Source organism: Chrysoperla carnea, chromosome 2 (genome assembly GCF_905475395.1).
Source record: "Chrysoperla carnea chromosome 2, inChrCarn1.1, whole genome shotgun sequence".
NCBI classification, from domain to species: Eukaryota; Metazoa; Arthropoda; class Insecta; order Neuroptera; family Chrysopidae; genus Chrysoperla; species Chrysoperla carnea.
Window position 1 is genome coordinate 91,261,533 of NC_058338.1, and position 13,624 is coordinate 91,275,156.

The window sequence follows — 13,624 nt, forward strand, 5'->3', positions numbered from 1 at the left end:
TTTGTCCTGAATTTATTATATCACCTTAATCGACGTTTGTTATCGAGCCAAAACATCGTGTGAAATCAATTTTTGGATAACATCAAAAACTACGAAAATATAAAGGATTTAAATGTACAAATAGGAAAAGACATGTATATCAATCGGTTTTGAAAGATAAATTGAAATCAGCATCAGGACAAATGCTTATGAAAATTCTGGGGCTGTGAAAATAGATCTACAAAATTTTATGAGGTTTAAAAACTATTTGAGTATATTGTAATTTAAAGACGTGGAAAAAAGTAATTTGTTGGAGTTAAAGAGATTACTTCTTTCACTTCAAGTCGAATTAGCCTTTTCCCTCTGAAGAATGGAAGGAAGGGGGTTACAAATTCATTTTATGAGGTTATGATCTAGATTTCAATCAGAGATTATATGTATTGATTTAGTTAATTGAACGTATTTTATAATTTATTTAATAATTATTATATACAAATATACAATATTTTACTTCTGTATGTATTAGTTTTTAATACGTTGATAGTGTTAGATCTAGATTATAACCTCATAAAATGAATTAGTAATCCCCCTTCCCTCCAAGTCTTCAGAAGTAAATGATAATTAATATTTCTCCTAGATACAGTGAAAATCGAACAATTATGTATTGAACTTCAAAAAAATTAACGTTTATAAGTTGAATATACAGACTGAATCTGTTGAAGATTATAGATCGATTTTTGAATCATCAATATGAATTTGTGTACCGCTCCTCCCATTCCAAAGTCTTCAGAAAAAAAGGCTAATTAATATTTCTCCTAGATACATTGAAATTCAAACAAATAGGTATTGAACTTCAAAAAATAGATCGATTTTTAAATTATCAATATTTTCTCAAATTGTTCTTGTCTTAATTATTGGGTGCCAAAAATTCACTCAAAGCTCTTGATATTTGCAGCAATGAAACGCTCCTTTCCAATCGGCTTAACCCTCGCTAAATATGCATCACGGCTTAGAGGTCCATGCACACAGAGTTTTAGAATAATTTTTTCCTGTAGCTCGCAGAATTAATTTGTTCAAAAATAGTGACTGAATATCACATTTTGGCTTAATTAAATGTTCTCTTTCTCGAAAAAAGAGTTTCCTGTTTTTTTGACTTAATGACCTAACAATGGCGAACAAAAATTTGAACTCCTTGAATAATTATTGTTCGCGGGCCTGGGTCGTTCAAATTTTGATTTAGTTTTAATTCCCGAACTAAAAAAAGAGGTGTTATAAGTTTGATCGCTATGTGTGTGTGTCTATCTGTATCGTAGCGGTTAAACGGATGAACCGATTTTGATTTTTTTTTTTTGAAAGGTAATCAAATGGAAAGTGTTTTTAGCTATGTTTTAAATGTGAGTTTAGTTTTCCATTCCCGGAAAAAAAATAGGCGATGATCTTCAAAATCGGTTCAGTTTGGAAACTAGGCTTTAAGGAAAAAGATAGTTTAATAGAGAGTGTTCTTAGATATGTTTCAAGTGCGATTTTAGGGTTGCATATCAGAAAAATTTGTCGAGGGTTTTTTAAATTTTGTATATTTCACTTGTTTTCTAAATCCGAACTTATCTATGACATCTGAACCTATGTTATTGACAATTACACACTTAACTGCTACTTTTTTTAGTGTAATAACCAGTAACGCCAACTTAGTAAATAAAATATACTTGCCACTTGGCACTACGTCAATTTTCATTGAAGGTCTATTCGTATTTCCGCTAGTTAAAGGTAGCCATTGTCTAAAAAATCTTATGTATTTAACAAATAATATACAAATTGATCATATAAAATCAGTGTAGTGTGTGTACAAGAACTTTTACAATCCGAAATACTATCTAAATACTTCGAAAACATTTTACTAGCGCATAGAAAATTGTGATTTAAAAAATGAATCCTGAATAGTAAGTTATTGATTGTATTATTTTATTATGGTACTACCAGTTAAGTCATTCGGATGACAAAATACAATGGAAATTTAACATTCCTTATTGCGTATCTAAATTCAAATCACCAAAAATTACTCAATTAAAATTATTTTCAAATTAAATCTAGAAATTTTATTTCGACTTGAAATAAAAATAAAAAAACTATTCAGTAGTTTTTATCTATTTACCTCCCACTTATTATAAATAAAATGGGTGTACTCGAATCAATGAGTTATCATGACCTATGAACGATAAATTTTGCTGGAACGTTTCAAAATTGGTAAATTTTTTTTTGCAGTGATTATCTTTTTAAACTTTTGTTGATTGGAGATTCTGGAGTTGGTAAATCATGTTTACTCTTACGATTTGCGGTAAGTGAAAAAAAATTATTTTAATTATTTTATATAAACAAAAAAAAAAACAATTTTTTCTCTCAATTACATAAGTTATGTAAAACAAGTTGGAATTGCGCACTTTGCCGTTAAGTTCCAACATGATTGTGGAGACAAAGAGCAAATCCTTGTTTAATATGTACTTAAGTTAAGTAAATATTAAAATAGTTTTAAAAAAATAGTTTTATCTTAAAACAATCGTTGACAAATCCAATCTTTTCTAGTGGTGTTATTTTACAAATTTTAAATGTTTTGTTAGACATTTGAAGTTCATTTTAAAATTTGAATATTTCGATGACAGATACATTGCGTCATCGGTAATTTGATGGCGTGATTTAACAAAATATGTTTAAAAAGATTCTGGACAGAATTAACTTAAAGAAATTGAACTAATCTTAATTTTTCTAGAATTAAAAGGATGTTTTTAAAAACAGCTGTTCTATTCGTTCGTACAGCGTTACAATACCTTTTTATCTGAATGCGTTTTGATAAAGTTGTAAAAGTGAAAGTAATTGTCAAAGATAAAAGTTATACACATTATGCTAAAATATTTTTACCAAGTTCGAGCATGGACCCCTTAGAACAAAAGTTTATCTAAACATTTTACGTTAGCCTTTGTTTTTTACTTTATTATACCATGTATATATGAAATATATGAAGGTATACTAAGTTTAGTCCCAAGTTTATAACGCTTATAAATATTGATGTTACGAACAAAATTTTTATATAAGTCTTTTCTCACCTAATGAATCCTTTTTCGGTTGTTTGTCCGCCCGTCTGTGGGTACGATAACTCAAAAATAAAAAAGGATATCAGGCTAAAATTTTCATAGTGTGCGTAGGACGTAAAAAGTGGGATCGAGTTCGTAAAGTTCGAGTTCGTCTTGAGTGCGTAGGACTTATCTTGTAAACCCCTAGAGATTGAACTAAAGTTTACATGTAAAAAATGTTCCTTATAAGAAAATAAACAACTTTTGTTTGAAACATTTTTTCGTAAACATCATGACATTTACTTATGAGAGCGCAAATTATATAGTATGTATTATATGGGAATATTAATTATATGTTTGTGACATGTATGTATGTATGTGCGGTTACATAAGAGTGGCGATCTCTCTTTACTTACATAGCGTAAAAAACAAACGATTTCGTAATCAAAACTGTCTATACATGGTATTACAACAATTAACTGAGTCAATTGTTTGTTTTCACTTGTTTTACTTGAGTATACTCCACTATATACAAAAAAATTATTAAACAAATTTTGGCCCTAAGGCCTCCGAATGTCACCCTGATACAGGGTATAAAAGTATAAGCTTTTGATGGCAAAAACTTTTGAATAACAATGTTTTATACAAGCCATAATAATTTGAATGCCTCGTATTGTCTTTGACTCGGGTATAAAAAATCGCTTCAAACCCTGAACCCTAACATTCTATACCAGACTCATTGCAGGTTTCATTGAGAATTTAGTTACGTTAGACAAAGATTTTTATCCAAATAACAAACTTATGATTTTCTCGATTATGCTGATACTTGATTTATGGACTTTTATCGGTTTTAAAAAGAATTGAACTTTTTTGCCTCTGCTTCCAAAATTTACGGTAAAGAAGATGAGTAGTACTCGAGATGTTGCAAAAAATATCTCGAAAATAATATAAGACTTAGTACTTGATACAATTGAAAACCCAAAACATACAAAAATTTTGTGATCTCTGATCGATTTCAAACAAATTCTTAGTAATGAAAGGTTTATAGAACGGTATATTACCTTGATTTTAATTTAATTTTTAAAAAAATGACTTGATCGTCCAGTTATGCAAATTATATGTATTCATAAGCTACAAATTATAACAGAGAACATGAATTAATTAATGAAAAGTATACCCCTACAATAAACACTAATTGTAGGGGTACACTTTTCATGAGCATGAGTGTATTGTTTCATGAAAATGACTAATTGCTGAATCAATTTATTATTTAGCTAAAAATAACATTTTTTAAAAGAACAAAAAAAATTTGCAGTTAACAACCTCTCTGAAATTTTGAAGACAAATGAATTAAATGTCGACATCGACCTTTTATTTTGATAAGTAACATCAAGTTTTTGGAATTTGAATTTTTTTTTTAATTACTTTTATTTATAATTCATGACGGAAAAAAAGGTCTAGGGCCAGAAATGGTATTTGATAGTCGTTTTACAAAAGTAAAAAATAGGACCCCGCGTTAATTTTATGAGATTTTGAGTTATGGGCATTGTAAGTCAACAATCATGTTGTAGAAAACAAACGAAATCATCAATCAATAATTTTATTAATTGATTAATGATTTTAATCAATTGACTGAGTTAATTGTTGAAATACTAAGCATAGACATTGTTGATTATGCAATTTTTACGTCATGTAAATAAAGTAATGTAGCCACTCAAGTCTGTCACCAAAAGACTTCTCGTCTCGTCTTTGGGTGACAAGTATTGAATTTTTAGTTTTATATAGACTAAGCATCGCCTATCTTTCCGTACAGTGAGAAACATGCCAACAACTGAGATAATTGGTTAGGTCAGTTAGGGATATTTATTTTAAAAAATACATTTATCAAAAGAATATAGAGACATTTATCAAAAAAATATACATTGAATATAAGGACATTTATAAAAAACACATACATTGAATATCAAATTTTCATATCACAAAATGTTTTACATAAAACATCGTGATTTCACTAAAACTTTTTCGCTTTTTGACTTAAAAAAAAATCCTTATCAAGTATCACTTCACATCCTTTCTTAGTTGGCACGCTTAAAATCGTTTGACATTCAGTCTATATAACTCTAACGTCAATGGTGACAGGTCGTTCTCAAGGAGGGCACAGGAGACTCTTGGTCTAGGTCTAAGTGCTAGGCACCCACTTGCGGTACCCCTCTTTTTGTATATTATTATTATTATCGACAGTTGGTGGGATTTATCTGATTTGAATTTTAATATTTTGATTGGCCTTTAAAAATGGTAAGCACGCGTAGTGCCAGCTGTTAGTCTAAATTGGAACTACTGAAAACCACTTCTTCTTTTTAATTGGTACGAATTATTATCAACAGTTGGCGAGACTACAAGAAGATCAACCCCTCTTTTTTAGTTGTTTGGGTACGGAATCCTAAGCTCGCATTTGCAACATAAAAGTTAAGAACACTCTCCATTAAATTACCTTTCAAACAAAAACAAAATCGGTTCATCCATTTAGGAGCTACAATGCCACAGACACAGTCATACATTGCGGTCAAAATTACAAATCCCTCTTTTTGGTTCAGGGGCTTAAAAAATTAATTTTTCCATCTTCTAGAAGCAAAAATACTATGCTCTTTTTGATGATTAGATCTATAGGGCTTTTCATTTTAAAATCACGATTCACATTTGTTTCGTACTAAATGATTTATAACCAATGTGATAAAATGCAAAACAAATATCTTCTATCTTAGTCCTACTTATTGCTGTCAGTACGAAAAAATGAATTCTGTACTTGCGCATATGACATGATGAAAAGGTCTATTGAATACAAGTGAGACTATAACCTTGTATACTCACTGTCAAAAAAATGCCACAGTTAAAACATTCTAAGCGTACTCATCATATGTTATGTTATAATAGTAACACTTAGAATGTTTTAAAGCGAGCATTTTTTTTGGCATTGAGTACACATACATAATCGAAGTCTCCAGTCCAATTTTACACTTGTTTCTTCTAATTCGATGGTTTTGTAACCTACATTAAAACCGAATATACTCTACATAATATTATTTTTTACTTATATTAATTAATTAATTAACAGTGAAAAATGTCTTCAACAATTACTAAATCAATAACAAGTCAAAACAAAATTTATGAGCTACGAAAAAATTTCATTGTTCAACCTGATAAAACAAATACCTAGCTTTCATAGTAATTATTACTTTTTTGTATGTTTTGTTAAATGGTCAATTTATTTTTGATGAATAATTACAAAATAATTAACCTAAATATTTTATCAAATTTCTTTAAATTATTTAAATTAATTTGTTTATAAAGTCAGCCATTTTTAATACATGACTTTTAACATTAAAATATAAATATCTGTAAATATACAATTTTATAAGTTATATAAGATAATCACTAGGATTGAATTTATTCTATAAACAATATTATTTATAATTAATTGAAGGTTAAATCTTAACAAGGAAGAGAAAGTTCAATTAACTAATTAATTGTATTAGGTAGAAAATTTGATTACCTATATAAGATGTTCGAAATGTGAAAACAACAAATATGGCGTCTTATTCACTTAACTGTATTTGAAGTTCAGTCTTTGACGAGTTATCGATTGTTTTATTTCATTTGATTTAAGTATCTTGTGATTTATAACTTTAATAAACTAAATAAATGATTGTCCGTTAAAATTATCTTTTTGAATTTGATTAACTACGATTCATAATCTGCGCGTGCTCTTTTTAAAAATGATTAATAGTTATGCATATTATTATAATCACAAGATTGCAATAACTCTCTTATTAAGATTTATAAAAAGAATTTAATTTTTAAAATTTAGAATATATGAAATACGCTCGAGATCATTTTAATTTGCACTTGTAAATATTATTTCCACAAATAAAAGCTCAACATCGCATTAACAATGACGGCGGTAATTTAAATCACAGGAGACAAACTCTTGGCGGATGGACATATTATCATAAAGCTCTTTATTTCCGGGCGCTAATTACAAAATTTTGAATTACAAAAATATGCAGTAGAGTATTATCATAATTAGAAATAAAAAATATATTTTAGTTTTGAGCCTTCTCATATAATTTTCTTATTTTCACAAATAAACGGACATTACTAAATTTAAGTCAAATCGAAATAGCAAATATAACGGATCCACGACGCATGCGCTTAATATTTAACTCTTTCTTTTTAAGCGCTAATTAAAAAAATAATTAAAGACATTAAAAAAAAGAAAAAACAAATTTTTGTTTTAATACCTTTCCACTTAATTATTCTGTTTAAAGTGACTAATATTGAATATCTTATTGGTTTTAGGACGACACATACACAGAAAGTTATATCAGTACTATTGGTGTAGATTTTGTAAGTATTTTTTATTTTAAAATGAAGAATACATATTCTTGAATATTTTTACTAATTACAATCTTTTTCTTTTTCAGAAAATACGAACAATTGACTTAGATGGAAAAACAATAAAATTACAAATTGTAAGTATAAGTTTCTATATATTGTATTACAATAGAGTCTTACTAATCGGAGACTAAACTAGGAGGCTTCGAGTTACTAAAGTAATCAGTTTTGATTGAATGTACTCCAACAGCTGTAGAGATTGAGGTGGGAAACGCTAAGAGTGTCAGATTACTGGGCGTATCGAACTACTAAATGTTCAGGTTGCTGAGAATCTACTGTATTGAAATACAAAGTGATTCAAATAAAAAGTGATAGAAAATAAATAGTTCGTTTCGTATTTGTGCTTCTGGCAAAACAACTATTTCGTATTTGTGCTGCATAAACGTAGATGCGATTTTTGAATTTTAATTTTGTAACATAAAATTCTTTGTCCTGAACTATTGACTGACTGACAAATAAACTCACAGCCTAAACCGCTGATCGTAGAAATCAGAAACTTTTAAGGTGTGTTCTTTGTATGACGTGGGTATCCGATAAGAAACGATTTTCCGAAATTCTACCTCGAATGGGGTGAAAAACGGAGGTAAAGTTTGTATGGGACAACGTGATTCCTTGGTTCAATCTACTTCAAATGTTGCATAAACATTCATTGATGGAAGACGTGTTTCGTATTTTATTGAAAGTCATGGCTTAATGGGGTTAAAAAGGGGTAGAAAATCATTTTGAGGATGATTTGCATCGAAGTTGATATTCGTCATTTTTGAATTAAATATTAACCAATTTTTAAAAAATAATTTACATTTTTATTACTATTGTTGAAAGTTACATTATCAGCGAGTAAAATTGAGGGCTATAACACAGTAGTCTTTGTTTTTCAAGTTGAAATTTTCCAGCAAAGCGGACGGGTATTTGCTAGTTTGAAATAAATCTGTAATCATTTTAATGAATATTCAATGAAAATTTGAACACAGAAAGTTCTTGCTTAAAGTATTGATAAAACTTGGAAGTTCTTACAATTATTTCAAAAATTCCACAAATTTTCACGAAGCTTAAGAGTTTTTTTTTATTTAAAAGCTGGAGCTTTTTTTAATACTGCCTCTGCTAAGTATTATCGAATAACTTAAATTCTTTACAAATTTTTGCCCTGTTATAATTATTTTTTAAAGTATATGTCTGATTTATGCCTAAAATAATTACATAAAGTTAGCACAATAATGATTTGATTCGTTGCACAATATAAAATGTAAAAGACGTGAACATAACGAATTGCATTAGTCACAGATGTGTTATAAGTGTATTAAAGTGTTATACTTTATTGTATTTTTTAGTGGGATACTGCAGGTCAAGAACGTTTTAGAACAATAACATCAAGTTATTATCGTGGTGCACATGGTATTATTGTTGTATATGATTGTACAGATCAAGAATCATTTAACAATGTTAAACAGTGGCTTGAAGAAATTGATCGTTATGCATGTGATAATGTCAACAAATTACTTGTTGGAAATAAATCAGATTTAACTACAAAAAAAGTTGTCGACTATACCACAGCTAAGGTAAGTTCATTTATCTTTTGTATTTCATACTTTAACTTGGATCAAAAAACAATTACAAACCAAAGTTTTTCGAATAAATTTCGATGGTAAATACGCTATCTTTCATACGGTAGTTGTCTGATGACAAATTTGCCAAATTACGCATATAAATGTAAAACTAGACTTGATACCATGACAAAATTTGAAAATGAAATTAAAATTGATTAAAACGAAGAAGTTATAAGCATTCAGATTGTTGTCCATTTCCTTTTAGCAAAACAAAGTTTTATATGTACCTCTATGGTGATATGACAATGACGTCATTAACCTATGTCTTCCTCTTTCTTTAATTATGAATTTTAAACGTTCATATTTCCAACTTCATTTTTCTGCCGAGAAAATTCTTCACCTGAAGTAATAACAAAAATTTAGTTAAGTAGCCTATTGTTTGAAATATCTCCTGGCGAAGACTTTTGTGGGATAGACCTTCTCTCATAACAGTTAGTTCTAAAATTTCGAATCCAAACATTCTGTATTTGACTCCCTGTATCTTATATATACAGGCTGGACGTTTTTAACAACCCTATTGTTTAAAATACCTCCTGGCCAAGATTTTTGTTGGCTAGATCTTCTTTCATGACAGTTAAGTCTAAAATTTCGGGTCCAAACATACTGTATTTACTCCTTGTATCTTATTTATACAGGGTAGGCCATTTTAATCTATACACCTAAATATCTCGTTTTGTAGTTAACCAGTAAAAAAATTACTTAAAACAAAAGTTGCAGAGTTTGATGGGGGACATCGTAAAAAATACGCTTAAATATTATCGATAATTGTAGGTCTAAGTCATGGATATAGACGAATGTCCTCCATTGCCCTTGAAAATTTTGGCTACAGCAATTTTCGTATTTAGCGTGTTTTCTTCCGATTAAATGTAATGATGACATATGTTTAAGTCGCATTTCTTCCGAAAGCTGACGATTTTCGAAAAAATGGTTTAGATGAAAAATGTAATTCTTTTATGAAGATCAACTTACTAATTTAAAGTGTTATTCTATCTCTTACTTTTTAGGATCTAAATTAACTATTAAAGCAACCTGGAGAACTAGGTCCAGTCTGATGTCAGAACATGATGTCCCCCCATCAAAGTCAGCAACTTTTGTTTTAAATTATTTTTTGATTGGTTAACTACAAAAAGACTTATTAACCATAATAGATTAAAGTGGCCCACCCTGTATTACCTTGATTGGTATTTAAAAATTTTTGATTCTGCAAATTAGAAATTTAATTTTCGAAATTCTTGTCATACGACTGTTACTATAATTTTTCGTAAATTGTACTAGTTTTTACATATATTTCGGGTTTCTTGTAGACATAAGCGATAAAATCGTGGAAAATCTTCACAATAATACTCCATAGTCATTTACTCAACGAGATTGTAGTTAAATGCTCCAAGTGTGATTATGCTTAACTTGTAACCTCTAATTCTTTCGTAGAATCTCAACAATGTCTTGTCTTTCGAAGCTTTGCCCTATCTTGAAAAAAAAATCTTCTGTTAATTTAATTTCGAAAATTTGATAGTGATTTAAATCCTCAATTGCAATTTTTTAAACATTAAAACATTATTAAACTTTATTTTTCATCCATTTTAAAGGAATACGCAGATCAATTGGGAATTCCATTCTTAGAAACTTCTGCTAAAAATGCCACAAACGTAGAACAAGCCTTCATGACAATGGCTGCTGAAATTAAGGTAGGTTTTATAAATTTTTTTAAAATATGGAGTGTTCAACTCAATTTTATTGGCTGTTTTTTTTTTCTTTTTTTTATAGAATCGTGTTGGGCCACCATCCAGTGTTGCTGACAGTGCTGCAAGTAAAGTAAAAATTGATCAAGGCCGCCCTATAAAAAGCCAATCATCTGGTTGCTGCTGAAAATTTAATTTAATAATCATCCCTTTTTTGAAATGCGTTACTGCCTAATTTTGTTTTGTCTGGTAAGCATATTTTTATTTATTTATTGTTAAAAAAATAAATTCACCTTTGTCATTGTATTTAACCTAGTTTTACAGTTATTAAGTAATTGTGTCTTAGGACTAGGAAGTGTTCACCTTTGATATTTTAACCCAATTTTTACGTAAAAATAAAATTTCTTATTAAAAAATACAATTGAAAAGAATTAAGTAATCTTAGAAATTCTTTTGCAAGTCATATACTTTTTGAAAGTATAAATTTTAAGTAAAATTGTAGAAAATCAAGCCTAATTTTTTATTTCGGATTTCGAGTATACAGTACAAAATCTGATATTGAGAGCGGTTTTTAGAATCGATTTCTAGATAATTCTTAGAAAATGTTTGAGTAATAGTAACATGCACAGGATTTTTGTTTTGTGACTTTTGGTTGCAACTTTCAAGTTTTCGAAATATCATCGCTTGGAATTTCTAATGGAGTTTTCAGAATGATTTTAATTTGTTAATGGGGTAAATCTACCGGTTTTTGATTACCTATTCGGAAAATTTTGGGGGAAGGCTAATTTAAAAAAAATAAGTTTTTCGGTTCCGATATAATCCGCACGACCTTCTGTACCTTCTTCGGTGACGTTTCCAATTTTTTTCAGGTTTTAATACGTTTTTTTTTTTTTCAAACCCTGATGAATTGAAAATTTTCAATTGTTGTACCTTGTAATGAAAACAGTGATGTTCAGAGTTCGATAGCAAGCAAAATCATGCAAAAATTCATAACAAACAATTATTTTGTTGTTCGCCTCAATCCGATCAATAGAAGCAGAGATATTCAAGAAAACAATGTAGAGATAAATTGTCCCACGACCGCGTGCAGAAGGTCGTGCAGTCTGTTTTTATAACGAAAGATACCTTTTTTTTTAAGTTAACCTTCTTCCAAAATTTTCCGACTTAATTATCAAAATTCGTTAAAACCCAGCTATTTAGTTATGCTTGTATCTTGTTTCAACCAAATTTTAACCGCGGAATAGTTCTCATGATAAAAAATATTGACAATAATTTTTTGTTTTGTTTCAGATAAAATCATTTTTAGAGCAGTATATCCCCTTAAGCACCATTTAAATATTAATTAATTATTCAATTTTTCTTTTTGATAATTTTCATCATTTTTGATAAAAATGACTAATAATCAAATTATACATCTCTCTCTCCCCCCAACAAAAAAAAAAATCATAAAGAGGAATAAAAATTCAAAAAACAACATTTAAATATAAAACAAATATATTTAGCTTTTGCAAGATAATTTCATTTTGCGAATTTATAATTTTATTATAAAAAATTTAAAAATTAAAAAAATTTACAAATTCACTTGAAAACAATTTCTTTTTTTTCTAAAACGCTAATTTAAAAATAAACAATAGCCCCAAATTTTTTCATTTTCTTCCATCCTTATACGTTTTTTATTCCTTGGTTGCGTGCTGTTAAGTTTTTATAATTCGTCCATTTAATTTTAATTTGTACTAATTAATTTTTAGATAATTATTTTTTTTTGTTCCTCCATAATCTCTCACAAGGCGTTAATACTTTTTATATAGTCAAAAATTTAAAGGTGGTTTTAACAAATATATAGCTATATTATCGTCAAGTGTCGTCTAAGTTCCAATCACCCTCATCCTTATACTCTTATCATATCTATGGTTATTGTGTGGGATAGATCATCATGGATCATAGAGATGATTCAAACTTAATCCGATATTTTTTATGGTTTTGAATCGATTTCTATCTCACACAAGTTTATGAATAATAATATGTGCAAGGGTTTAACTTAAGAATAATAAAAAGAGCTGTCTATGTAATTTAGAATTCAAGATTTTATTTTATTTTTTTTAAAAGAATATTTTTTAGTGTGAATGAAAACACGTATGTCTGTACCGAAACCTAAATTGCTAACGAATAGGTTTTTCGATAGTGAAATATAATAATCAAGCTCACATATAATTCAATCACAGGCAAGAGAAATAAATGTAGACAAAGAAAAGAACGTTTCATAAGAAGTTAATTGAGATCGTAATTTACTATTACTATCAACAGAGGTTTTTTCAGAAAATTTTAACACACAACTGTTTTAGCCTTTCTCGACTTCAAACGGATATAACTTTTCGACGTCAGACAATACAGTATCCAAAATCCAAGAATTGTTGTCCCGGAATTCTGGTCAATTTTGACAGATTATTCAATTGTGTCATATCAATTCGACAAAATGATGTTATTTATTTACCTCCTGACCTTTCGGAATGAATTTGTAATGGATCAAACTACAAATACAGAAAAAGAAAGAGCATCTGTTTGACAAGTGACGCACGAAATTCCGTTTTTAATACAAAATTTGAAATAAACTCTCATTGTATCATGTCGCGAAAGTGGTAAGTTAGGATAAAAGTACATACTTAACAAAAAATTCTTAGGTTTTTCAAATTGAAAATTCCTGAAATCTTTTGACAATAAAATACTCGGGTGATATATGAAAACTAGAATTTATTTAAACTCGACATTGGAATCCAAGAAATCTTTATTTCGAATAAAATAACAGATACGGATCCATCGTAGAGCTGCTTTTGCCTGCGTTTTAGTAATT

At 28.7% G+C, this 13,624-nt stretch overlaps 1 protein-coding gene across 1 annotated transcript; it reads left to right on the plus strand.

The window, feature by feature from the left end:
• The first annotated feature begins 1,714 nt into the window (after positions 1 to 1,714).
• Positions 1,715 to 12,253, plus strand: LOC123291918 (ras-related protein Rab-1A). The gene is made up of 8 exons (XM_044872380.1): positions 1,715 to 1,916; positions 2,239 to 2,311; positions 7,398 to 7,445; positions 7,523 to 7,570; positions 8,822 to 9,049; positions 10,684 to 10,782; positions 10,862 to 11,025; positions 12,067 to 12,253. The coding sequence occupies exons 1-7, from the start codon at positions 1,903 to 1,905 to the stop codon at positions 10,961 to 10,963; spliced, it is 612 nt and encodes a 203-aa protein (XP_044728315.1). The 5' UTR covers positions 1,715 to 1,902; the 3' UTR covers positions 10,964 to 11,025; positions 12,067 to 12,253.
• Positions 12,254 to 13,624: the final 1,371 nt, after the last annotated feature.